Source organism: Passer montanus, unplaced genomic scaffold (genome assembly GCF_014805655.1).
Source record: "Passer montanus isolate IOZ18808 unplaced genomic scaffold, ASM1480565v1 scaffold51, whole genome shotgun sequence".
NCBI lineage: Eukaryota > Metazoa > Chordata > Aves > Passeriformes > Passeridae > Passer > Passer montanus.
The window spans coordinates 3,209,862-3,235,520 of NW_024370041.1; the positions used below are offsets into that span (position 1 = coordinate 3,209,862).

At 38.9% G+C, this 25,659-nt stretch overlaps 1 protein-coding gene across 1 annotated transcript in view; it reads left to right on the forward strand.

Annotated features, from left to right (window-relative positions):
* The window catches only part of UVSSA (UV stimulated scaffold protein A), a 44,543-nt gene extending 20,414 nt beyond the window's left edge, over positions 1-24,129 (forward strand). Inside the window, exons 7-13 of the mRNA XM_039723873.1 lie at positions 633-741; positions 9,145-9,322; positions 10,231-10,380; positions 15,036-15,219; positions 16,071-16,182; positions 20,529-20,712; positions 23,782-24,129. Of these exons, the coding sequence (XP_039579807.1) occupies positions 633-741; positions 9,145-9,322; positions 10,231-10,380; positions 15,036-15,219; positions 16,071-16,182; positions 20,529-20,712; positions 23,782-23,875 (1,011 nt within the window). The 3' untranslated portion in view covers positions 23,876-24,129. The remainder of the gene's footprint in view (positions 1-632; positions 742-9,144; positions 9,323-10,230; positions 10,381-15,035; positions 15,220-16,070; positions 16,183-20,528; positions 20,713-23,781) is intronic.
* The last annotated feature ends 1,530 nt before the right edge of the window (positions 24,130-25,659 follow it).

The window sequence follows — 25,659 nt, forward strand, 5'->3', positions numbered from 1 at the left end:
GTGCTGTCTGCTGTTATAATTGATTGGGATGTACCAAATCAGTTAAGAAATTAATGTATCAAATTATTTTTAGTGCTGTTGTGAAGAAACACACTGAACTACTGTGGTATACAGATCTGAATATTCTTATTTGGGTCTCTTTTAGCTTGCCCATTCATCAGCTTCTCCTCCTGTTTGCCTTCTCTGGTTTTGAACTCTTAAACAATTTGTGATACCATTTAACATGCCACAGATTATTTGAGTGCTGGTAAATGAGTAAAATCATCAAAATGAGAAGAGTTGAGACTGTCATTTGCTCATTAAGTCAAAATCTTGATGTTATTTTAAGATTTTTTGGTCTTATTTTATAGCTTCACACTTTCTCAGACTTCACCAGCTGCATGTGTTCTAATGGATAAAAGGGGCTTTAAGGAGGCCCTTAGGATAGAGTATGGCTTTAGAGATAAAATGTTAAGCAAAGGCCTAATCTTAGATAAAGATTAAATACATAATTAGGGAAATACTTTTGACATAGAGAAGTCTCAGTAGGGCTATCAGGATGTTTGCAAAATATTTTCAGTCTGAAGGGAAATGAAAAACAGTCTTCACATGAAAATAAAGAGAAAATAACTCCAACAAAAATATCTCTGTAGATGAAAGCCTCGGATGATGATGATGATGAGGATGAAGATGAGTTTGTGGAGGTCCCTGAGAAGGAAGGTTATGAGCCCCACATTCCAGACCACCTGCGTAAGGAATATGGTGAGTTTGCCCAGCTGTGACAAGCTTTATCCCTGCATGTTACTGCTGCACTAAGGTAAATAAACAGCCATTCTGAAGTAATAAAGTGATCAGCAGCGTGGGTAATCTCTGCCTGCTCTGAGGAAGTCATTACATGGACACAGGAGCAGTGATTGGCTCTGGATAAACAAATACTTTTAGGAGCAGGAGCAACTGAGACGAGCAGCTTATTCCATTCTATCATCTTCCACAGGAATTCAGAGCCAGGAGCAGCACCCTGTGTGCTTGTCAGTGTGCAGAACACACACTGGGAGAGAAGGGATTGCAAAGGGAAGCTGGCAGTGAGCCTGAATATTACAAATACTGGTGCCAGGCTGGTGAGCTGGGATAAGGTGCTGTTCCCTCACCTGCATTAGTGGCAGCTGGATATGCACAGCCTCTTCCTCCCAGAGAATGGCCAACTTAGGGTGCTGCAGGGTGGCTCTTCTTGTTTAGGTGTTGCTGTCTTTTTGTTTAGGTGATGTTAAATGCAGCTCAGCCTTCAAGTGCAGAATGCAGGCACAGAGCACATACCAGATAACAAACTATAATTTTGTATTCTTAGTAAAAGTAGATAATTTTTAAATTAAGTTATACTTACTTGTGTTCTTGTCAAATTGAGAGTGGTGTCATTGAAGAAGGTTCATCTTAATTCAACTTCAGTGCATTGCTCCTTGTCCTTTGCACCTCCTGCTTGGTAAGTCTGCAGCTTTACTTCTGTGTAACTCAGTATGTTTGAGGACTCCCAAGGTTTCAGTACATTGTAGAGAAGGGTAGCTGCCATCAAAAATCTTTAAGTTAAAAAACCTGTAAGCAGTGGCTTCCTCCTGCATTTGTCCATGAGTATTTGTGTAAGACTGGTGCTGTTGCTGTGGCTTTTTCAATCCTGTTGATGCTTACTTTTCCCATTTCTGCAGTTTACCTCATAAAAATCAGGCTGCAGCTACCACCTGGAACTTGTTTTTCATATCTTTAGTAGCAGCCTAAGTAATTCTAACATGCAAAAGTTCTGTTTGTACTTGCCAGCTTCGCTGGAAGTGAAATGTATTCACCTCTTTTATCCCATCTTCCTCATGGACACACATCTTTTAAAAATAAAGCACCTTACCACCCTTTGTATCACACTAACACAATACTTGGCTGCTGTCTGAATTCCTTCTTATAGGGAAGGATAAAAGAAGAAGCCTGCTATCTACTCAGGGATATTTTAAAGATCAAAATGGATTAAGAAATTCCCAATTTGTATTTAAATTATTGCTGATAGGAGAATACATTATAGTGAAGAAGTCAATCAATCAGAAAACAAACAAAACCTCTCATTTTGTATAACTGTTGTTACGTAGGGGCTAATGGTCACACTTGGTTTTTCTTAATCTGATGTGTTCATTAAAAAACAACATTTTGAAAGAAATTAATCATTCCTGATGCTTCTGAAGACATTCAGCTTTACTTACTGCCATTTAAAGTCATTATATATGTTCCCAGTTTAGGAATTGGGCTGAAAATAACTCAGAATTTCTGAAAATCACAGCTTAGAAAATGAAAGTCTGTGTGAGTGTAATGTTCTAACTGAAGCATTAAACCTCCCATGTGAAATAAAATCCGAGTGTTATGTGGAAAGTGTGAATGGTTAAAAGCTATTTTTCCTTTTGTTGTTACTTTTCCTGAACAAGCCAGATTAACTTGATACAGTAAACCAGAAAACAAAGCTGTAAAACATGACTGTGGAAATGGATTGAAACGTGACATGTAAAGTATTGATTTAAATGTCACTTTATTTCCTTTCATTTCCCTCACAAAAATATATCCTACCAACAAGGTAAATTTTGTGCTTCTTCTGAGAGCTGAAAAACTTGTTAAAAATGAAAATTTATTAAAAGTTCTATGCATAAGTATATAGACACATGCAGTTGTATTATCTGTGTGTTTATGTGGTTAATAACTACAGTCTCAAAATTGGTGATGATATTAAATACAGAAATTGAATTGAGCATGGGTGCAGTTTGGGTGGAGGTAGAATTGAACGAGTCAATTTGAATCTTGATGTATAAAATGAAATGTAAATTTGTTAAAAGAATTTAGGTGATTAGATAATTGAAGTGTGAAGATATAACCCATTAGAGGTGTCATGCCAAATTAGCATTACCAGAATTTTAATGACTTCCCATTTGTATAATCCTTATTTACACTTGCATCTGATGGCTGCAGCTGACAAGAGGCCAGCTCTCCTGTGGGACCACGGGGTCATTTAAAATACACTGTGGTGCTAAAGAGGAATATTTGGCTGAAAAAGAAACAACACTGGAAATAATTTTCATATGGTTGCTCAGATCTCACCACTGGGCACTGATTCTGCTGGTACCACTGATGAGTGACCTGCCCTTGTATGGCTGGTATTGCTCAGCCCTGGAAAATGGAGCCATTATTCATTTAAAGGAAAACTTTAGGGGGAAATAAAACCTTTTCACTGGAGGTTTTCCACATTCCAGCCTTTGCTGGTCAGCTGTTGGTTCCGTTGGCATAAAGCCTTAGGGTGGATGAGGTAAGGGATGGAACTGTGCAGCCCTGACATTGCTCTTGTCCCATAGAACAGGATTTTTGGCTGATGCCAAGGAATGAGAGATTCCTTCCTGCCCTTGGTGGTCTTGGCCCACATGGGAAGTGATCTCTTTTCTTTTCCACGTGCAAATGGAACAATTCTCAGCTCTAGTCTGAAGCACCCACTTTAGTTGGCAGTTCTTGCCTGTGTCTCATTGCAAGCATTACTTACCCATGCAATCATGCTTTGGGGACAGGGGAGTCCTAGTGCTGTTTTACAAGAGGTGATAGAGGAACCCATCTGACTTGGGACTCTTAGCATGGAAGCAATCTACTTGTTATCAAGTTTCATCTTTGTCCAAAATTATATTAGGAATGACTGTGCAGTCACAAGCCTTTATTTCTGCTCTGGTTAATAAGATTATTTCTCTTGTATTTGGGCCTTTAGCTGAATGGTTTTAGGTTGCTGATAGCTACTTCACAGGTTCACATTGCATCTTGGAGTCTGCTTGAGATTTCTTTCATATGGGAATCAAAGCTACAGTTCTAAAATCCCAAGAGTTAGTTCTATTAATTTCTGAAATTCTTCCCTATTTTCCTCACAATAGGAAATGCTTTTTCTGGGTTAGATGTCCCCAGACTGCCTTTTCTAATCTGATGGTATCTCAGTCATACTTCTCTGTGTGTTAAGTAGCTGCAGTTGAATCTTTGAGCAGACACACCTGTGCTGGCTAGATGGAAATTAAAATTATACCTAAGCATTTTCCTTCCTTACTGCAGTGATTTCTCAGTTTGTCTGGATCTAGCTTTTCAGTCAGGTTTGATTTGTCTGGTCTTCATACCTCAGGAGTTTCTGAGGGAATTCTCCCTGCACGTGAAGGATGTAGAGAACAGTTTTATGTGGAGGAGCAGCTCAGTGGAGACCTCAGCAGAAGCAAACATGTAAACTCCAGAGTGTGTAAAGCACCATTGTCAGGGGCTGAGTTTGAGACTTAGAATTACACTGTCTGAGATAAATAAGGCTTGTACCTGACTTCTCTAAGGGGAAAAAGTATGTCATGTTTTACAGGGGGAATGTTAGACAGAATTACTTATTTACCTCTTTGAAATTCAGGTTCCTTTTTCCTAAATTTGGAAAATGCAAGTAACACACAGTTGTGTTTCTCAGCCTGACAAGTCGAGTACCTAGAATAAGTTTTCTATTAATAATACTATGAATCCTTTAAAAAAATCAGATGTAGGTGTTACATGATGTAAATAGCATGTGTTGATTTATCATAAATGTACTGAAAACAGGTATTCAGCATTGAAGTTAAAACCCCAGACCAGAATTTCTGTAATCAAATGCATGTGTGGTCTCCATTTTTGTTAGGATCTCAAACTCCAGAAGTATTTAATTATAATTTTACAAGTGAGATTGCCTTGTTATATGTGTGTTTTGATATACCTATATCTGTACAAACACAAGTCCTGTATGGAATCACAGAATCATCATTAAGATTGAAAAGACCTAAAATCATGAAATCTAAACTTTGAGTACCACCATGCCCACTAAACTACAACGTTGCCACATCTACTCATTTTTGAATACTTCAGGGATGGTGACTCCAGTACTTCCCCAGGGAGCCTCTTCCAGTGTTTAACTGCTCTTTTCAGTGAATAAATTTTTCCTAATATCCAACCTCAACCTTCTTTAGCGCAGCTTGAACCTACAGAGACCAACCCACACTTGGGACAATAAATGTCTGTAATGCAATATTTGGTTGAAGATTATCTTTTCATATTTATGGAAAAACATGATTATCCCTTTAAGAAAATACTTCAACATCCATGTAGAAGTATTGACTGTAGATATTTCTTCTGATGCATCCTGATCAGCTGGTCATGGAAACTTTCCTCATTGTCAGGAGAGGTCCTGCTGGGTAAATGAAAATTTCCCAGAAAATCTAACAGATTATCAGATATACTTGATTTCTGCTGAAGTTCTTGGAAATTAATGCTCACTGCACAAGATGTTGGAGCACTTTTAAGTAGTTTGCCACAGCAGTGTCCCTCAGAGGATCTATGCATGGCCAGAGGATGCAAAGTCACAAGGAAGAAGCTTAAAAGATGAGGGTGTAAGGTATAGAAAGGGCTTGATATAAATGCTGTATATTTGTGTTTTCTGGTTCTTAACTATAATTGTAAAGCAGTAAAAAGTAGGGTTAATTAATGAGAGGTAACAGTGTATCAACATATTCTGTAATTCCAGTAAGCCACACTAAGTGTTTATGTAATGTTAGTAAGCTCTTCTTAACTACCATAGTTATCTTTTTTCTTTAATTTGAATTTCCAAAAGAGGATTCCAAGATTTCACATAAATGAGCATAGCTACATTTGAAGGCACTGGGAAGCTTTGCAAAGTCCAAAGCTTATTGTGCTTCCTGAGTAAAGTACCAGCAGGCATTTTCATTGTGAGCACAGAGTAAGAGGGGAAATACTGGACCTGAACTGCTGGATTTTCCTGACAATCTAGGACAGTGTCTACTATTATAAATCACATACACCTGGCTTGACTAAGTTCAACAAATGGGCAGCAGAAATTATTAATTTTTTTTTCAGGAAAGGTGAAGTCCATAATACTTGTTTATATTCTATCTCTGTTTTTTCAGTTAAACTTCAGTGAATCTGAAGTAGCTTGATTTCCTCTAAATCCACACAGCTGAGGAAACCTGGGCTTGCTTTTTCTCTGAATTTTCACTGAGGGGCTTTTATCTCCCCCTAATCCCACCATTTCTGTCAGGACATAATCTCTTTCTCAAATTTACATTTTAATTACAAGGCCAGCTGAACTAGCTAAAATCAATAATGTCAGCATTCAGCAGCCTAACTTCAGCTGAAACCCCAGCCTCTCTCTTTCCTTCTATAGATTTATCTTGTGAACACGGGCTACTTTATTGCTTCAGGCAATAGGTGCCATTTGGTCAATTTAAACAAAAAGGGGGATTTAAACACTTTTATGATTCTTTCTCAAAGCTGCTATTGGTACAATTTCAACCCAGGTACTGTACTTGTTAAATAAACCACACAGAACAGCAGAATTCTGAAGAGGAATTTTACTTTTAAAACTGTACCTAATCCCATCTATGTTTTAAAACAAAGCAACCCCACCCTGATATTGGACACCATTCAGCTGGGGCTGTCTGCCTGGTCACTCTTGTCTTTATCTTGTTAGCAAAACCTACTTTCATACATAAGTACTTTTTAAAAACTCCACAGTGGAGGTGATGTTACTGATGTCTTAGTGTATCTATTTTTAGCTATTTTTCTGTTAATAGTTTAAAATAAGAAATCAATGAGAAAATATTTTGTTCTTGTAACTCTTAAGAATTCCTATATTGATCTTCCAGATGTGATTTTTATCTGTCTAAATGTCACATTGTCCATTTATCTTTCTTGCCTTTCCTGTCTGTTGCTGACTGCTTGTCTCTGCTGTTCCCCTCCTCCTCAGCCAAACCAGTGTTGTGAACAAGCAATCATGCTTCCATAGGAAAAGAAATTGAAAAAATAGGGTTTTCTGAAAACTTTTAATACATAGCATGTATTTTCTCTGAAGATGAGAGGTGTGGTGACACAAACCTGCTATCTTCTGGCTTTTTTTTTACCATTTGTAAATAGTACACATACAAGTGCTGTCAAAATATTTGCTTTCAACAATGCTTTTCAGAAAGAGTCCTTTAAAAAAAAGGAAGAAAGCAGTTTAAGTGCTAAATACAGTCTGAGCAATTCTGCATTACAGATAGTTTATGACATATTCTTAACCAGGTTAACTGAGCAAGGCCAAAGGCCCTGTTTGTAACTGTTTCTGTCCTTAAAGGAAGTTTATTTCTCCAAATACTGATGATTCTAAAGTGTGATTGCAACAATGTTTTTGGTTAATTCTGTTTCACTTTGATAACAGCACCTGAGAAAGGCATTTTCCATTTCTAGCCTGTGATGTGAACTGAGATGGAGCCCTGCCCCCTTTCCAGAGGCATAAATTCAAAATTCCTGCATTGTTATGCCACTGAAGTGCTGTTTAAAAGCACATTTTTGTGGAGGCACCATTCTCCCTCTTGAACAGCAAGTCCACACCCTAATAAGTGTAATGAAATAATTTCTTCTGCTGTTTAACCTAGAAATCTGCTTAAATCCATCCTATTATATTTAATTATCATTTCCTTTATTCCTGGTCCTTCTGCAGACTGTTTTCTAGTGCAGAGATTTGACATTTAAATGGTTTTGGGTGTTTTGGGTTTTTTTTTTTGTTAGTTTGGTTTTTTGTTTGGGGTTTTTTTGTTTGGTTTTTTTTTTTTTGTTTGTTTGTTTCGTTTCGTTGGGGTTTTGTGTTTGTTGTTGTTTTTGGGGTGGTTTTTTGGGGGGTTTTTTGGGTTTTTTTGGGCTTTTTTTGATAATGTTCTTTAAAGGCTTGTTGACTTCGGAGAATATAGAGTGTTCATAGCTTTTGTTAGTGTGTGCTGTGGGCAGGAGTGAGTAAGGGAGCAGCAGTGCCAGATGTGCTCAGCAGCAGGATGGACTCTGGATTTTGGATGAGGATTGTTGCTGTCTCTGGGGAGAGGCTGTCCAGGAGTTAGGTTAAACAGGTGTCCTCGGTGCCCTGAGCTTTGGAAAACAGGTTTGGATGTTGTTCCCTGCACAAGGACTCAGCTCCTGATGTAGGTACTTGGAAAATGCATTCCCAGGGGATGGATCTCAGAGGTTGGCATCTCAGCATCTTGGTCTGTGGTTCTGGTCAGGCAGTGCCATCCATGCAGTCACACCCCGTGCCTTAAAGGCAATGGGTGATGCAAACCAGTCAAGGTCAGGATGAATTACTGGGTGACATTATAAGGTGGTGAGATGGGTCACAGCAAATTGTTCTAATTTTGTTCATGGAAAATACATTGTTCTCTCAAATAAAAATATTTTGGGTACCAAGTGTCCCTGCCACTGTGGGTCTTGCAATTTCTTACTCAGATGGCTGGTCACAGATACAACATTAGCTTTTCCTTTTCTACTTAATATATTGTGATACATTAAATGACTAGCAAAGCAAGAATGCTTCTGAATGCAGCTTCAGGGCTGGTTAGGAGTGGGCAAAAGATTAAAAGTTACAATTAAGTAATGGCCAAAACATGTTAGATAAATTGTTACTTCTCATAAGAAGGCTCAGATAATTTGCTGAAAATTTTAGGTTTGTGAAAATATGACTTCTTGTATAAAATTTAGGGATTTTTGAGGGATGAGCCCTTGTGTTTCAATAAATTATTTCCTAAAAGGGCTTTCTGAGGGGACAGATCACATTGGTGTGAGGGATCTTTCCAAATGTAGCTGTCATTGGCTGAAAAGTTCTTGTAGCTACTACTGGCTAATAGAGTTGCTCGTCCAGCTCAGCAAGTAGAGGCAGGTGCTGTCTAAAGCTGAGCCTATCTAATTGCATCCTTACAGCCCATGCTGAGTCTCTAATTTGGCTGTATAAAGTAATTAAAGTTACCCACCACTGAGCTGCTGATGCTGAGCATCAGTGCCTGGTACTGCCTTGCAGAGAGCTTGTTCCTCAGGTGTAGCTCAGGCATTTCCTGTCTCTGGGACAGACTCTGGGTGTACTTCCTTCTTCTGCCAGCACTTAAATGTTTTCTTCTGGCAAATAGTGTGGTTTAGTATCCGTGAAAAACAAATCTGCTCTAAATAATTCTGTTTCACTATGAGTGCGATTGATGTCTAACACAAACTGAAAGCAGGAAGACGTAGCCAGCACCCTGAGCTGTTTGTGTGGACTGTGAAGGTGGGAGAAGGGAATCACTCCTAAACATCAAGGTTTTTCTGCAGGGCTTGAACCCCAGTCACCTCCAAAAGCCCCGGTGGTGAAGGCATCGGCAGGAGCAGCTCCGCTGAGCTCCCGCACTCGGCTCCGAGGGAACGAGGATGAACTCGATCCAACCTGTGCAGCTGCCACCCTGAAACTGCTCAGAGACAAACTACCAAAGCTACCATCTCCTCGTGCCAGGTCATCTTTGTTTTAATTCTTGTACAAGCCTCTTGCTCTTGTGTTTATTAGTCATGACAACACACAGAAAAGCATTTGTGAACCAGGCAAGCTGACGATGCTGACTTAATCTCGTTTTGAAGTTACATTCGTTGCTTAATGTTTGGGATTTTGTTGGTGATTGCACCAGGATCTTAGAGAACCTTTTACTGCTCAGTTAATATATATCTTGTTTGGTGTAAATGGCCTTTATGAAAATACACTGTTCCCTTCTTTGCTAACAACACCCCCCCACCCAATTTATGTGGGTAAATTTTGTTTGCAGCTGAACAGTGTATCCCAATGTTCAGTTAGCAAGTAGTTTGAACATCTCTTTGTTCCCAGTGACTTATGCTGTCAGTGCTGCCTGGAGATGTTGTATTGTTATCATATTTGTTATCAATCCTGCTCAAGGTTTGGTGAAACTCCAGCCTTGCCTAGCATTTGGCTGTGATTTGAGGATAAGGCTGGAGTCATCTGCTTAGTGGCATGTTCCTGGAAAGACTCTTCTGTATGGGCCAGGAAAGCCCCCAAAACCTAGCAAAATGGAATTAATCTGTGATTTGCAGTACCACATCTGTGTCTCCTGTGGGAGTGCTGTATGCATGATTCACTGCTGCCCCCATCAGACCTCTGGGCTTCTGCCCCACAGTGTGATGTGTGTGAGCCAGCACTACCTGAACATGCAGTAAGCTACAGAGTGGGTGGTGTTGTGTCATAATGTCTTCCTTTGAAAAATAAAAAAGACAACCTTGAAAAATAGTTGTAATTGTACATGTAAGGTAATATTAGTGTTGGTCTAAAAAAAAAAATCTAATGAAAACAGAAAAAAAGAAAAAGTTGTTGTGGTCACTGGTGTTCTGTATTGACTTCTCATCAATTTTCTCCAGTGAATCTGCAACTTCTGAGGCAGCAAACTTGGAAGATCCTGACAGTAAAAGAAGAAAACTAGAAGAAAGAGCTAAAGCCCCCCTCATGCCTTTTGGATTAGATCTTCACTACTGGGGAGAGGATCAGCCAAGTGCTGGGAAGATTCTCAAGTAATGCTCTTTTTCTTTTAAGACAAATTAAACAAATAAATAGATTTACTTGTACTCAGAGGTCATGCAGTGGGGTGACTGCTATTTCTTTTGATAATTGCTTCTTTACCTTGTGTTGTAGGACCCATAAACAAAGTCAGAAATTCTACCTTTAAATGTTATTTGTTTTGAGAAGATGTGATACTAATTAAATATCCTTTGATGCTTCAAAGCACTTTTTTTTCTGCTCTTTTTATGTTTGCAGCATGGCATCAGTTACTCCAATTTAAGCTGGTACCTCGTTATGCAAAGGGCTCTGCCAAGTGTGTGATAGACATTCCCTGAGCTGGAGACTTTAAGATCTAAATAAGTAGCAGGCAAGGTAGGAGAAAGGCTGGGGAAGTGTTTTCCCTGACTTCACAGAGTGGTAACTGAGGAAACTGATAGGCTTATTCAGTCACACAAGAGAAAGGTGGCACTTACAGGATTTGGATTTGGATCTTTCACTTTCCATTGCTGTCTGGGAGGTTTTGTGTTTCATGAAGCACTGCTGACTTAGGGAAAGCTTTAGCACTGCTGGGGAGAAGAGGTGGTAGGTACACATCAGAATGTATTTCTAGCAGTCAGTTTTTAAAAACGCTTTTTACTATTTTTAAATGAAAGTTGGATTGCAAAGTCCTCCCTCTATGTATAAATTTTATTTAAGTCCACCAGAACTTTGCTATCAGTGTGTACCATACCTGGCTTGAAAAAAGCAAAAATCACTGACTGGCTGGGTTGCAAATTAAGCTATTATATTCTTAGCAGTATTACTTAGTTTGTTTTCTTACCAAAACAAATAAAAAAACCCTAGCCTGTAATGACAGTGCTAAAGCAGTGTTGGCAGAAAGGAACAAGAGGAAATCTTTGCCCCTGCACCTGATTTTGTAAAATGCTGAGTATCTGTTAAATTACTGAAAACTGGTGCAATTTGATGCATAAAAGAGGTTTACCACAGTCACTCCAGGCTTTGGATTCCATCTCATGTGGTATAGGCTCTTCAAAGCCTATGAAAATACTTTCAGCAGGGCTTTAAGAAGCATTTGTCTATGATAATGCCAAAAAGGTAGTAAGGCCTTATTTTACATTGCAAATGAGTTATTCAAGTCATAAGTGAAATCAGAAGCATATTTCACTGCCTGTCTCCCTCGTGCTGTACTGTTCTATTTTTATGCTTCCCAATAAAATAGAGGGCACACTTCTGAACCATACAGTCTATAACTACAGATGTGCCAGTCTAACTAAAGATAATTTAAGTAGCTCTGCACACACAATACCATTGACCCCAGGCATAAAACGGACTTATTGAAAAATTAAGGTAGTTATCAGTCAACTCCTTCAGCGTTTCTGTATTCACCCATACTAACTCTGTAAGATTCTTAGGGGAAAAAATCAAACTGAAAAATAGACAACACACATGGGATGTGTATGGAATTTGAATTTTTAAAATCTGAAGGGGAGTAGTCTTTCTGTTTCATTTAGCAGTGCACTTACTTAATCACAGCATTTACAATAAATGAAGATTTTAACAGTGAGAATGTAGCCACCTGGAAGATTTCCTAAAGAAGTTTTGTTGGGTTTTTTGAGGGGGGAACAGAAGGTAGTGAATGCTGCAGTGTTGAATTGTGCAGAGTCTGCTGTGTCAGCTTAACAGACTTATTTTGGATAGCATGGACCTTCCAGACTCATCTACTCTCCTCCTTGAATTAAATCTGCTTACTCTTAGGAGCAGAGTGAAATAGCTGGTGCGGCACTAACTGTGACTAGGATGTTTGAATTAGCCCATTTTTGCACTTGCTTCAGCATCTCTGTAAGCATCTGGGGTTAGAATTTATATTCATACATTGTTTTTAAAGCTTCCTGTCACATTAGAAATTAAGATGATCTAAATTAATTGAAAGAGTGCAGCAGTTCTCCAAGAACTTTCTCTTAGATTTCAGTTAACCATTACTTGTCTTTTATTCCTCCTCATTTATTGCTGTGTCATTGCCATTGAAGCCTCTGTTATTTATCTGGATTAGGAGCACTCTAAATGTGAGGCATTGAACTTTTTTATCTTTTAGTTGATTATCTGTTCCTCTTCTGATCCATCTTACAAGCAGGTTTTACTTGTCACATGCATCATTATTTCAAACAAGCATCTGCCTGTTTATAGTGTTGTTTAACTTACAACAAGAAATCAGAAAACTTTGGGAACTACCACTGCTTTGTTCTCTCACCTGCTTCCAAGTTGTTGGAGAAGTTGGGAGAAAATAAGTTATATGCTTGTAATAAACAGTAATATGTATTAATATATTTGTAGGAATATTTTAAGTTCCGTTCCCAAATACTGGTCAGTGATACATAGGGCAAAACATAATTTTAATATTCTTGACATTTGTTGGGTGCGTATTTAGGGGAAGGGAGACAGAAGTTATTAAATAGAACTATTTCCTAACTGGAAGGGTTGACATGCACAACTATTAAATGCTTCTTCATTCTCATGTAACTGTAATTTGATAATTGAGAGGGGGAGGGGAGTTCAGACCATGAGAGGACACTAGAATTTTAGTAAGAGATTCTGTAAGATTGTCATGGATGTGAAAATCCTGTATAGTGCCTTTTTTAGGAATGCTTTCCCCTCTGTGTGGCTGCTGGGTTAGTGACACAGAGCTGCCACTCAGTTTTGCTTTCAGCAGTGCATTAAAATAAGCAGATATGAAATTGATGTCATTATTTTATTTACTCTCTATTGTACAAACTTGCCACATAATTTCCAAAGTTAAAATACTGTACTGTTCAAACACTGGGCTGAAGTAATATTGATTTTTTAGAAAGACTCTTAGGGCTTTTGGGGATTTTTGCTACATTTTGCAGAATTATGTAATGAAAAATATTTTGTTTAACCAAAAACTGCGGAAATACATTACTGTGTTTATGGTTGAACTAGCTTCCACTGGAACTCTTTGGCCTTTATCCCCTAATTTACCAGAAGAAAGTTATTTGTACTTTATGGCAGGTTAGCATTTCTCTGGCACTAGTGAGGTGTATTTGATGGAGAAATTACAGATAGAATCAATCTGTTTAACAAGAATTTTGTTGAACATTTTTCTGATGTTGGCAAATGACAGAGATGTTTCAGGGTTTCCTTAAACCCTTTTTAACCTAGTTATAACCTCTTCACAGAGTTCAAATGCCCAACTATTGTATTAAAACCAGCAGCTGTATATGTCATAGGTTTGTATGGTCAGATATTTTCCTCTGCTTTTTTTTTCCTTTGTCATCTACTGAAAACTTGATCAGATAAAATTAATCAAAAATTTTCAGGTCCTTTAAAGTAATTCTTGCAAGTATTGGCTTATGTGTTTTGCCAAATTGTGGCTGGTGTGATGAGTGAAGCCAGTGTTCATGTATATATGGCTCTGCAGTCCACAGAAAGCAAAGCAGGAATGACACCCAAGGATATTAGTGAATATCCTAATATTCACTGATATCCTTGGAGAGGAATTGGATATGGATAGAGAAAATCCTCTCAAATAACTCTGGAACTGATTGGGTTGAAGAACTATGTGGAAGAAAGAGATTGTAAGGTTCCTTTAGGAATTTATGTCCTTATCAAGACATCTGTCATCTAGGTATCTTCATCTTGCTTGTCATGAGCAGCAGACATGCAGGCTGCAATTTTTTTCCCTTAGTTTAGCTGTATTTTTTTCCTCTTTAACTTGATATTTCCTTAAATTTGGGGTGGGATTGTTGTAGTTAACTTCAGATATCTTAAAATCATATACCTAAGCTTAAGCTGGTTACCCTAATTTCTTTTCATGATTAAGAGAAAGAAACATTTACCATCAGAGGGACAGTCATTGCCTCCTAAGATTAGTATTTAAAATGAGTCAGGTAATTGCTCTCTGGGATTGCTTGTTTTTCTCTACAGACTGTTGGCAGCTTAGGGTGGAAATAATGTGAATATTAATATGAAATTATATGAATGCTGTTGAGAAAATCTTTGTTTGCCTGCGTGTCTGTAAATGTAGGTAAGGTCTCTAATTTTAAAATAGCTTTCCATGGATTAGCTTAATTTCTTAGAGGGACACCTGCTAATTTCTCAGATTTGTGGACACTGTGTAGGAGAACCTTGAAGGAAGAATCTGTATAAGGCTCATTGATTGTTTGCTCTTTCCCGTGGTCTCAGTTTATTGCAACATCCTCTGATTCCAGCTTCTGCTTCTCTGCTGCTGCAGGAGTCCAGCTATCAGGAATGAGATCAGAGACATTAAGATCAAGCTGTTTCCTCCTTGATCTGTGCTCAATCATAGAAGTATTTTGTTATGAAGAATGTTAAGTACAGAATTACAAAGTTTTCACTGAATCTGGAAATTGGATAACTGACTGTGGATGTCAGATCATGAACTAAAGCTAAGACTTGTAATAGCTTAGCAGGTTAAACAGGAAATCAATACTTGACAGGCTTTGTGGTATTTTAAAAATATCTTCATAATACAGGAGCCATAAGAAAAACTGGTAGATTCCTAGGGCTTTTTAATTCACTAGTAATTCCCTTCCTTTCACATGTGTGTTTAGCACAGGTTGATAATGTCATCTCTATGTGTTCTCTTACCATTTTGTGTGTGAATTATTTTCATTTGTTGTTTTCCCAGATTTACCTCTGAGCATCGATTTTGGGCTCCCAGTGAAGTAGAGGAAGAGGTGGAAAATAAAGAAATTACAGAAATGTTAAAAACGAGGTATATAACATTTGCTGGCAAGTTTGAGCCAGTGAAACACAAATGTCGAGCACCCATGCCTGATGGAAGTCTGTGTGAGAGACAAGATCGGATTAAGGTAGGCACCACTTCCAAGATCTGTGCTGTATGGAGAAAATCTCCTTAAAAATCCATAAAAATTTATTTCACATTGTAAGTATAGCTCAAGGGAGTGGAAGAACAGTGTGTTGGAAAAGTTCATTGTTAATATGTGCTTTGTAAGGAAAACATCCTTTTGATAAAGAAGATGTAAACATTTAAAGAACTCTCAATTTTTTTGGCATTCATTGTAGGTTGTCTGGATTTTATTTATTCCTGTGATGTGCAAGTACCTGGCAGTAAGGCAGAGATAGTTCTTGGCTGAAAAATTTTCCTCAGAGGCATATTTGATGTTAATTGTTTCTAGAAACTTACATGTTTAAGGGACAAAGAAATTTTAATTGCAAATTAAGTTTTATGAAAGCTAAACTCTACACAGCCTCAAATTATTAGCAGTGTGGAGCAGAACTATTTTGCTTAAATACTTGGTTCTAGTAACTCTGTTCTTCCTGTATTGTCTGAGGTTGAAGGATCTGAATGCACTTCAGTACTTTTAATGAGATTGTTACAGGATAGGGATAGAGCATAAACAACAATACATGATGCCCTAGGTGCTCTAGTTCCACCCTTGACAGGATGTGCTACATGGTCTCTTGAAATTGGATATTTGTTCCAAAAAGAGGTTATTTATTTGACATTCTGAATATATTAAACACATGATGTTTACAGGATTCTGTAAAAGGATGCTTTCTAAAGAGGACTGGGAGTCAAGTGTAGTTTTGTTGCTCAATTCCAGTTTCCAGCTTTAAGCTGTGTTGAATAAAATTAAACATTTTCTTTTCATTCAAAAACTGTGAGATTTTTTTTCTTTCCCCCCCTTTCTTTCTCAAGTGCCCTTTCCATGGAAAGATAATTCCTCGGGATGACTCTGGGATTCCTGTAAATGCAGAGGACAGAGCCAGAGAAGAAAAGATGAAGTTTGAGAAGCAAGCAGCCCAGCCAGGTCTGTGTCTGCACAGCATCTTAAAAAAGTAAAAATAAAAAAATACTAGGCAGAAGTGGGAAATACCTGTTACCTGTTTTGCTCCTTACCACATTCTCCCATTTGCATTCCTGTTGATTTTAAATTACAGCTCATTTGCAGTGGTTCTTGCTGATGTGATAAATATGGATACATGTGTAGACAGAATAATGTTAACATTGTGTTTGTGCTTTATTTCCAGTGGCTTTTGTAATGTTCCCAACACTGCTCAGACAGATCAGTTGCAGCCTTTGTCTTAAGGAACATGTTTATCAAGGATGGTTGGACCTGTTCCCTGGGAAGTGCTTTGCAGTAACTGTTCCTGTGTTTCTGCAAAGATATCTCATCTTGCTGGTCCCTGACAGTTGTGATTTAGACAATAGAATGATAGTATTATTAGGTTCTCTGTGTTACCACCAGTTTTGGGAGGGCATGCTGGATTTTTGTTTTTACATAGTTGGGAATGGGCAACAAAACTATTGGCTGCAGCCTTCAGGTGTGGAGGGGGGAGCTCCTTCTTCCCGAAGATAATTTGGGCATTTTTAGCCAAGGTTCAGCTCTGGACTGGTAGATGAGAAATGCAGGCAGTAAGTACACAGACAGGAAGACTTCCAAGGGGAATAAAAGGCTTTCTTGCAATAGTACAGCTGAACCCTGTTAGTGATGGACAGGTGGACTACAACCAGGACGATACTGGCAGCTGATGGACTGCAAAGGAAGATGAGAGAGAAGGATCTATCCAGCAAAGACACAGTGGAGGGGACAGCTTTTCTTTAACCTAGCTTCCTTCAGCAGGTCTTAGTTTTCTCTGGTTTGAGCTATTTATTGTAGGTGAGTATTCTGCAGTCTAATTAAACTTACCCATAGGCATTAGCATTTTGATAACTGTACTATACTCCCTTGCAGGAGTTCTCTCTTCAGGTTTGCCTGACTTGGTGTTTGACAGTTATGCATATCATTAATAAAGCTACTGAACCTTTAATGAAACCTCTTGAGAGCCTGAGGAACAGTTACCTGTATTCAAAACAGGAATCTGTATTCAGAGAGGTCTGTGTGGAATGAATGTGCATTTAAACATAGAATTGACCCACCCAGTGTCCTTTAATACTTGTTTGACCATCTTTGAGTGACTGTGCTTGGTGATTACAGCAGCACAGCAGTGCAGCAATTACTAAACACCTTCTAGTATTTGCAGGTGTCAAAGTGCTACATTTGCAGGTAGTTTCCATCCCTGTCCAGGTGGAGTAAGTGCTCTAAACTGGCATCCAGCCAGCAGACACTGTTGGACTGTCACAGGGAAACCAGGATAGGAGTGTGGATGTTGTGTTAAAAAGGAAAGTTCCCAGCTTAGTTATGACAAACTAAAACTAGCAAATTAAACTGATAGGTGTTGTTGAAATCTCAAACTGGAAACTAATATTCTGGTATAAAAATCACTTGGACTGAAAAATATTGATTTTTTTTTTCCCTGTGAAATTGCCATTGCTCGAGGCTAGACATAGTATTTATTTTTATTACAGTGTCAGCTCAGTGTTGTTAGAGGCTTCTCACCTCTGGTCCACAAGGATGTGTCTGTTAGTCCCAAACCAGTGTTGGCATTGCTCCTTGTGTTACTGAGTGTGGTTGTTAAGCTGAAATGTCACAAAAGGTCCATCCCATCTGGCTGGGGACATGCTGCACAAGCTGTGCCATTAATTTGGACAAAATCCTCCATGTTTCTAAAGCCATACATATACCAGATGCCACTAAATACTTCTATCCACTTTCTTCTTTGCTCTGCCTTGCTATTTTTATATTTGCTTTAGAGTGTTTTCATCAACTTTTTTGTTTCTTTTTTTGCTTCTTTTGATGCTTGTGGTTTGGAGGGGTGTGTTTGGTTGGTTTTCAGTGGTATTTGGTTTTGGGGTTTTTTTATTATAAAGGTCTTGAAGCAATTCTAAGCAGTTCTGCTATGGGAAATACACAATGGGGAACCTACTGAACAGTCAGGAACTGTTTGATTGACATCATTAATGATAGCAGTTTGAAAAATCTGGAAAAAACCACTTAAATTTGGGGAACAGTTGTATGGTTAAATTGCAGCAAAATTCTTCTTGCATCTACTTCCTACTGGATGGTAGATTTATTTTTATCTTTGTGTGATTAAAGGGGGAAACAGATAGAACTCATAAGGTTTGTGTGCTAATGACTGTTTTGACAACACTGTCGTTGTTATTATGGATCATTCATTATCTTAGTAGAAAATTTTAAACTCTAGCTAATGTCCACAGAAAGGTGCTTTGGGCTCTTCAGTCCTGGAACCGGGAATCAGTTGGGATTACGCTGACCCGCTAATCTGCAGCGTTCATCCTTTTCCCATAGTTCACACACAGGAGCAAATTAAGTGCCTATTTTTTGTGTCAACCCTGAAGAGTATCTGGTTTTTCAGCCCTTAGTGACTTGTTAACAAACAGGTATCAGGACAGGCTGGTGAAGGCAGGCCGCTGGCCACTCAGATGTGAAATAGCATCTCTTTACTAACTACAGTATTGATTCCCGCCTACCCTTGCAAACTGTGTAATTTTCTTTTCCCTGCTGCTAAACTCAGTAACAATGTATGAAGAGCTTTAGGGGCCCATCAATGCTCAAAAAGCCTGCTCTTCCCTGGCATTCTATTGATTTTTCTCAAAAGCTTTTAAATTGCTCCTTCATTTTACTCAAATGCTCATTTCATCTCTACTGGATGCCGGCATTTTTTCGTTGTGTTTAAACAATTGCTCCATTCACGGGGTTCCTAAACTGTGACGCCTTCTTATTACTGGGAGATAAACTGTTTAGACAGTTTTCCTTAATCTTGGATTAATCGTTCCTGTGTCTGAATTGTGCTGTTCTGTATTCCCTCACTTCAAAAAAAAAAAAGTCAGTGAGGTCTTATGATCTATCAAGTATATATGTTCTATTTTCTCCCTTTGTAACTCTCCTGTGCAACTCTTGAACAGCTTGGCTTTCCTCATGCTTTTTGGTGTGTTGGATTTTAATCAGTCCTTGCTTTCATGTATGATGGTAGTTTAGATCTAACCTTTCCTTGGAAAATTGCTCTGCTATTCCTTAACACCGTGTTCTTAAGTGAGGACATTGCCTCTGACCTTCCTGAAATGTTGTTAGCAGCGTTTGTCACACTCAGTGACCATCTTGGTGTATAAATGAAGTTGTAGAGTCCTTTAGGACTGTTTATTTCTCTATATTTACACAGTTGTTATGTAAGAGGAGTAGACATTTGGTGTTACAATTTCTGCAGGCAAGAAAGGCTGACTGACATAAGGGAAACTATGACAAATGACTGGCAATTACTGTTGTTAAAATGCAGACTTCTGGCATTTCTGCTGAGTGTGGACAGTGTTATTTTTGAAGTAGTACTTCCTACAATTTTTTCCAACCTAAATGCTCAGTCTTTACAATGAAATTAAATTTTTCTAAATTTCCCCTTCGCAGATATCCATCCTCCAGCCACATTTTTACTTTGTGCTGCCTTGTTTTGATACACAAGACTACACTTGAAGATGAAAAACTGTGGCTTCCTCAAACAGTCCACAGGCTAAATTGTTCATGCTTTTTCCTCTGGTGGCATCTGGGATCAGAATCCACTTACAGTGTATGACTAGATTGTGTAGCATTAAGGTTTTTAAAAAATTTAAAACAAGGTTTTGTTTAGATAAATTAACTTGTGCCCTTGTCAAGAGAAGAAACTTGATTTAGATAATTAATCTGAGGCAATGTGGGATACTTAGAAAGTAGTATCTTTTTCAGATGCAAAATGGGTGTCATGGCAGCAGGATCATGTTGTCCTACTCAAGAATTTTATGTAGATGTCAGATACCAGTTCATGTTTTAAAATAAGTGTCATTGATGAAAAGAAATCACAATGTTGCCAGCCCTACTCTGCTAAAATTTGATACATTCCATTTTTTTAAGGTTTATTTTTAGGTGTATGCAGAATTTATTTCTGCAGATAAGTTGCTCAGCTACATTGTTGGCATTTTCATTTTTAAATAATAACCACTGTGTTTATTCACCTCTCCTACATGGAATAGTTTCCTTGGAACTTTGCTACTGTGCCACTGAAAAACCTTGACTTAGATCTTCCTACAGAGCAGTTTTGTCCATAGCAGCTACTAATACCTACTGGCAGGGCTTCTTCATCCACATCTGTCATTTTGGGAAACTCCCTTTAGATCCTTTAGATCACTGTGGCTCTGCCCTCACCCATTTTGCAGTCCCCTCTTCCTTAGGGGACTGCAAATCCTCCCTGGGTTTGGAGTTTCCAAGTTCATTTTTTGTCTTTTGAACAGAGTGGCGAGATCCAGAATTCATGAGAGAAGTTGAAGCTGCTACAGGACTGGATCTTGGTTCCTCTAAAAGTAATGGAAAAGGACAGAAAAAGAAAGGGAAGAAGCAAAAATATCCAAATCTGACAGACCTGAAGCAACAGGCTGACACTTCTCGTTCTCGGCTTGAGAAGAAAGTCTTCAATAAGTAAGATACTTCTATTCTCTAAAGCCTGTTAATTCCTATTTCTGCTTGATTCAACAGTACTTTCTGTTTCTACATTAACTTGCACTTACTAAACAGCTTTATGGCTAACTGCAAGCAAGAATATCTTCCATATGTCTGGAGGGTAAAAAATAGCAGGTATTGACAACCAAGGTTATTTCTTTGAGAGCGATTTTTAAGTAATTTGCAAGATTTCCCTATGAAAGACTTTTTTCATCCTGTCACAATTTTTTTTTAAACTTTGCTGGATTGGCTTCTCTGGATGATCATTTATTAGTCAGGCACAGCAGCTCAGGTGGCTGTGGGAACCTGCCAGCCACTCCCAAATGTGCTTTAAAACATACAGTAGCTCCATCTGTCCTCTATTAACACCATTTTTGATGCCTGTTCTTGCTTAGATGTGGCTACAACATCAATTTGCCTAAACATGCTCTGGTCTTTATCAAATGGGAAGCAGCTGCAGCTATTTAAAGAGTTTCACATGTCAAAAATGTAGTCAAAGGAAAGTAAAGTTGTCAAATCAAAAAAGAAAAACTATTATTGTAAAATCATTGATGGTGGGTTATTCTCTAAGCATAAGGGATGAGTTGAACAGCATACAGGACACAATATTTGTTTAAACTCAAATTTTCCCTTCTCTGGTGTACTGGCTATAATAACAAAGCCAAATCCACATTATTTTTGGTTATGGAAATAGCACATTTTATGTGAAATTCTCATGTCACCTGGTCTTAGTTGGAAGTCAGAGACATACAGTTCTAGTGATTAGAATTTCATATCGTGGTTTGTGCTAATGATTTTGAGTGTGTGTTAGTGCCAGGCATAGGGAATCAAACCTGTCAAGTTTTTAATGGGTTTCATGCTTTGCAGCACTAAACAAGATGATAACCTTGGCTCCTTATAACAACCCCAAATTACTTGAAATGTATAGGTGATAAACCCAGGCTCTAGTCTGCCAGTAAAGCTAAGTGAAATTGCACACAGATCATCAAAGTGGGATCTCATTTCATTTACAGTATCACACAATCCACTGGTGCTAATGTAAAACCTACATGACATGAAAGTGGCAAGGCCACTCTGCACTGCTAAAGGCTCACTTTTCTCCTACCAATTAGGTAATATTTGAAGTGCAAAACCATGACCACATTTTCCTTACTCTAGTAACTTTATTGGCAGACTTTTGTTAAAAGTATACCTCTTCCAGGGTGTTTTTTCAGAATGTTGGTTTTCATTGCAGTTGCTGCTAAGAAAATCTTTAATCCCACCATTTAGAGTGTTATTAAGAAGAAAGCTCTTTCAGATGTTTCAAAATGGCTTTGGAAATGAAGCCATTACAGAGAACAGTTACCAAAGCAGAAGTCAGCTTCTTTATTGGAGATAACCCTGGAAACAGAGCTGGAATAATGTGCAAGGACTGATCCTGAAAGAGGCTGAGGAACACTGCCCAGGTGCATGTCTTAGCTGCATTTTCCTGCACAGCTGGGAACATCCTCAGAAGTGATAAATGCAGACTGTGACAACTTAGAGTCTTAACAGCACAGGCCTTGAAACCATCTACTTGTGTGATGGAACTTGCCAAATTTGTAGAAATCAAAGGAGACATCAGTCAGTGCCCTGCTTTTGGATGGGACAGTCCCTCTGCTCTACCTCACACATCAGCAGAGCAGCCAGGTGTTTACCTGGAGATGTGTGAGGAGATAACAGCCTTCATAGGCAGGGTGACAGCTGAGAACACCTGCAAACATCAGCCTCAGACAGCTGAGCTTCTGTCCCAGAGGCGTCTAAAATAACCAGTGAAAACTGGAACTTTAGAATCCAGGGAGGAACAAAATTCCTGAGGCATGGTGCCCTCAGCTCTGCACAGCAGCTGCTCTAAGTTTCTGAGGGGGCAGATGTTCACATTTTCCTGGCTGCTTCTGCTGCTTCTTACTCTTGTGGATTTGTGAACCCATTCCTCTGCCTTACCAGCTGGAGGATGTAGGGGCCTGCTCTCTCTCTGCCTTTTATGACAATCTCCTACTCTTGCTGTTTATCATTTTCCTCACCTTCAAAATCTTAGCTGTGTAATCTTCACGCAAAAGTTTGTGGAAGGGAAGAAAGTGCAGGTATCTGAATTGCCCAGCTCAGAAGCATTGCAGTCCCTCCCTAGAGAAAGCTCTGGGCACATCTTTACTGGGAGGAACAATGGCAGCCACTGGAGCAGCAACAGGGGGACAGACAGCCCTCACTGGATTTGGGAGCACCAGAAAGCTTAACAGCTCTGAAGTTCAGTCCCTCACTTCCTTTTTGAACCTGAAGGATGTTCCAGAGCCTTCTCCAAGCACAGCAGGAGATGCAGAGGGCTCAGGTGCTTGCCCATCCCAAAGCAGCAGGGATCCTATGTGCAGGTGAGGTGTGAGTGAGGTGTTGTCCTGCCTGGGCTGAGCTCTGAGCACTGCTGCAGCAGAAGCCTGTCCTGGAGAGACACACAGTAATCTCTGGTGTCTTCCTAAACTAGAGTTTTTCTTGTGGATTAGAAGCTGCTGCTCAGGAATGGGGATGCTGCTGGTGTGAGCAAAAGAGTCCAACTCAGCCCACAGGTGATGAAACAGAGTGATAGTAACCTGTGAAAACTCACATGAACTGAACAGCCAGCCCTTCCCTCACAAAAACATTCTGGATTGTGGGTTTGATTTCATAAGGGTTGCTGAGTATTAAATTTTTAAGATCTTGTTAGATACTTTCAGGTTTTTTGTCCCCTGAGAGCACTTAGGTGCTTTTGAAAATCAAACTTGCTCCATGTGGCTCTAAGAAATAACACTGGGAAGGTGGAATACACAGCCATTAAACTGAAAGACTTGAATTTGTTTACTCCTGTTAATAAAATCATTGCTGAATTAAACTATTTATATTGCTGCAGCTAATTTAGTTAACAAGACAAATTTGTTCAACCTCATCAATGCCACACTCAGAAGCCTGGTAGTGATTAATCAAATCCCCAACATTCATAAATGTTCTCTGAGATTGAGTAGACTCAACAGAACCATTATTATTGTTTTGTTTCTCTTTCAGAGGGGCCATGAAACGGGTCATGAAAGCCATGAACCGCGTGGACCAAAGGAAGCACGAGAAGTTTGCCAACCAGTTTAACTATGCACTGAATTAAATTCTTAATCACCTCTGCCCTTCTTTATTACAAGAGTGCAACTGCAAAACCCTTAATCAAAGATATTTGTATTTATACTACAATACTTTGCTAGGCACATTTTTACTGGTGTCATTTTTAAATTGTTTCCAAGTTAACTTATTTGATAATGAATATTAATTTTGGAAAAGATGTGGTGGTGTGGAATTGAATGCATTTAAAAAGTTGATAATTATTTGAAATATGCATGAAATAGAGATGTTTTATGACTTGTACATAATTTGGGTAAACTCTTCAGGTTTTGGGGCTTGGTTCCTTTTTCTTCCTAAGGGACTCATGTAATTTATACTTCCTTTGACAATACATGTGTTGAATTTTCCACTTTCAGGCCTTCAGGGAAAAAGATACTTTAAAAGCAATTTGATTGCTGCCAGGGATAGCAATGCACAGAGCATTTTCTGAGCCTGCTGCTGGACAAACTGAGGCACACCAAGCAGCACAGCAGCTCCTGCAGCGCCTCCACAAACACCTTGGTGCACAGTAAAAAAATCCAAATCAGCTGGTGCCTTCAGATGATAAATGGAGCAGAGTTTGATTTCTGCAAACTGAATTCCAGGGGCTAAGTCAGTCTTGGTAGCTGTGGCACAGATGGGAAAGCTGAAATGGCAAAGCTCATCCTGGCCTGCTTCTTCCGAAGATGGTGTCCCAGTATCTCTCAGAGCTGCTCCTGGGCAGCATGTTGTGAAAGTCTGTACATGTACACAGAATGTGCTCCAGCTGAACTGCAGCAAAAACTCCAGTATGAGGTGAAAAGAAGAAGTTTAAAATCACCCAGGTGGCACAAGTGAACTGCCTGGCTTGGATCAGATAAAATTACATCAGGCTAAAGCCCCAGAGTGTGTCTAAGGACCCAGATATAAACACAAGCATCTGGAATCTTCTAACTCCAGAGAGTTAATGTGCAGCTGGATCCACTGTGGGTTGTAGTTCTTGGCTGGGTACTTAAACAAATCTCCCAGACTTGTTTGCTGGTTATAGTCAAGCTTAAGGAGAGAGAATGAAACAGTGATCAATTGTGCTCTTGCAACATTTCATACAGCTTTATGGGTAAAGAAAATCCAGAGAATCAGGGGAGTTGTGTTTGAAAATCAATTTCAAAGTGACCTGCAAAAGTCTCCAATAAAGTGCTCATTACAAAGTAGAATGGATTCTCTGTAGCACAGCCTTAGTTACTCACCTGCTGGAGGTGTTTCCTCATGTGTAAAGAGGCTCTAAGAATTAAAAATTGGGAAAATTTTAACAACTCTGTGTAGCTTCTGACCACCTCAGACAAAAGTTAATTTACAGTTCTGCCAAATACGTTCTGACTTTCACAAGTACTGCATAGAAAGCAATTAATGCTAACTTTTGATAATTTATCTTGCAAGAGCTCTCTAATTTGGAAAACATGTTTTTTTTCTTCAACACAAGTTGCTATACTTCTGAAATACTGAAAATAAAACAATAAAGAGGCAGAATTTCAAGTAATATCTACTGACTGCACTGGAAAGTAAAGCCACTTCTATTGTCAGTTTGCTAATGTGGCAGTGAAGATTTCAGGTGAAAATGTGGATAAGGACAAACCAAATTCATCACCAAGTCAGTGGAATCAACTGCTAAACTGATTTGATTTCATATTATGGACAAAGTCACACACACAAAATAGAAAACACACAAAACAGAAAACACACAAACCCAACAGCTCCACCACCTCACACATTGGAATGTGATAGTAATCATTGGCTGCTGGGATTCCCAGACAGTCC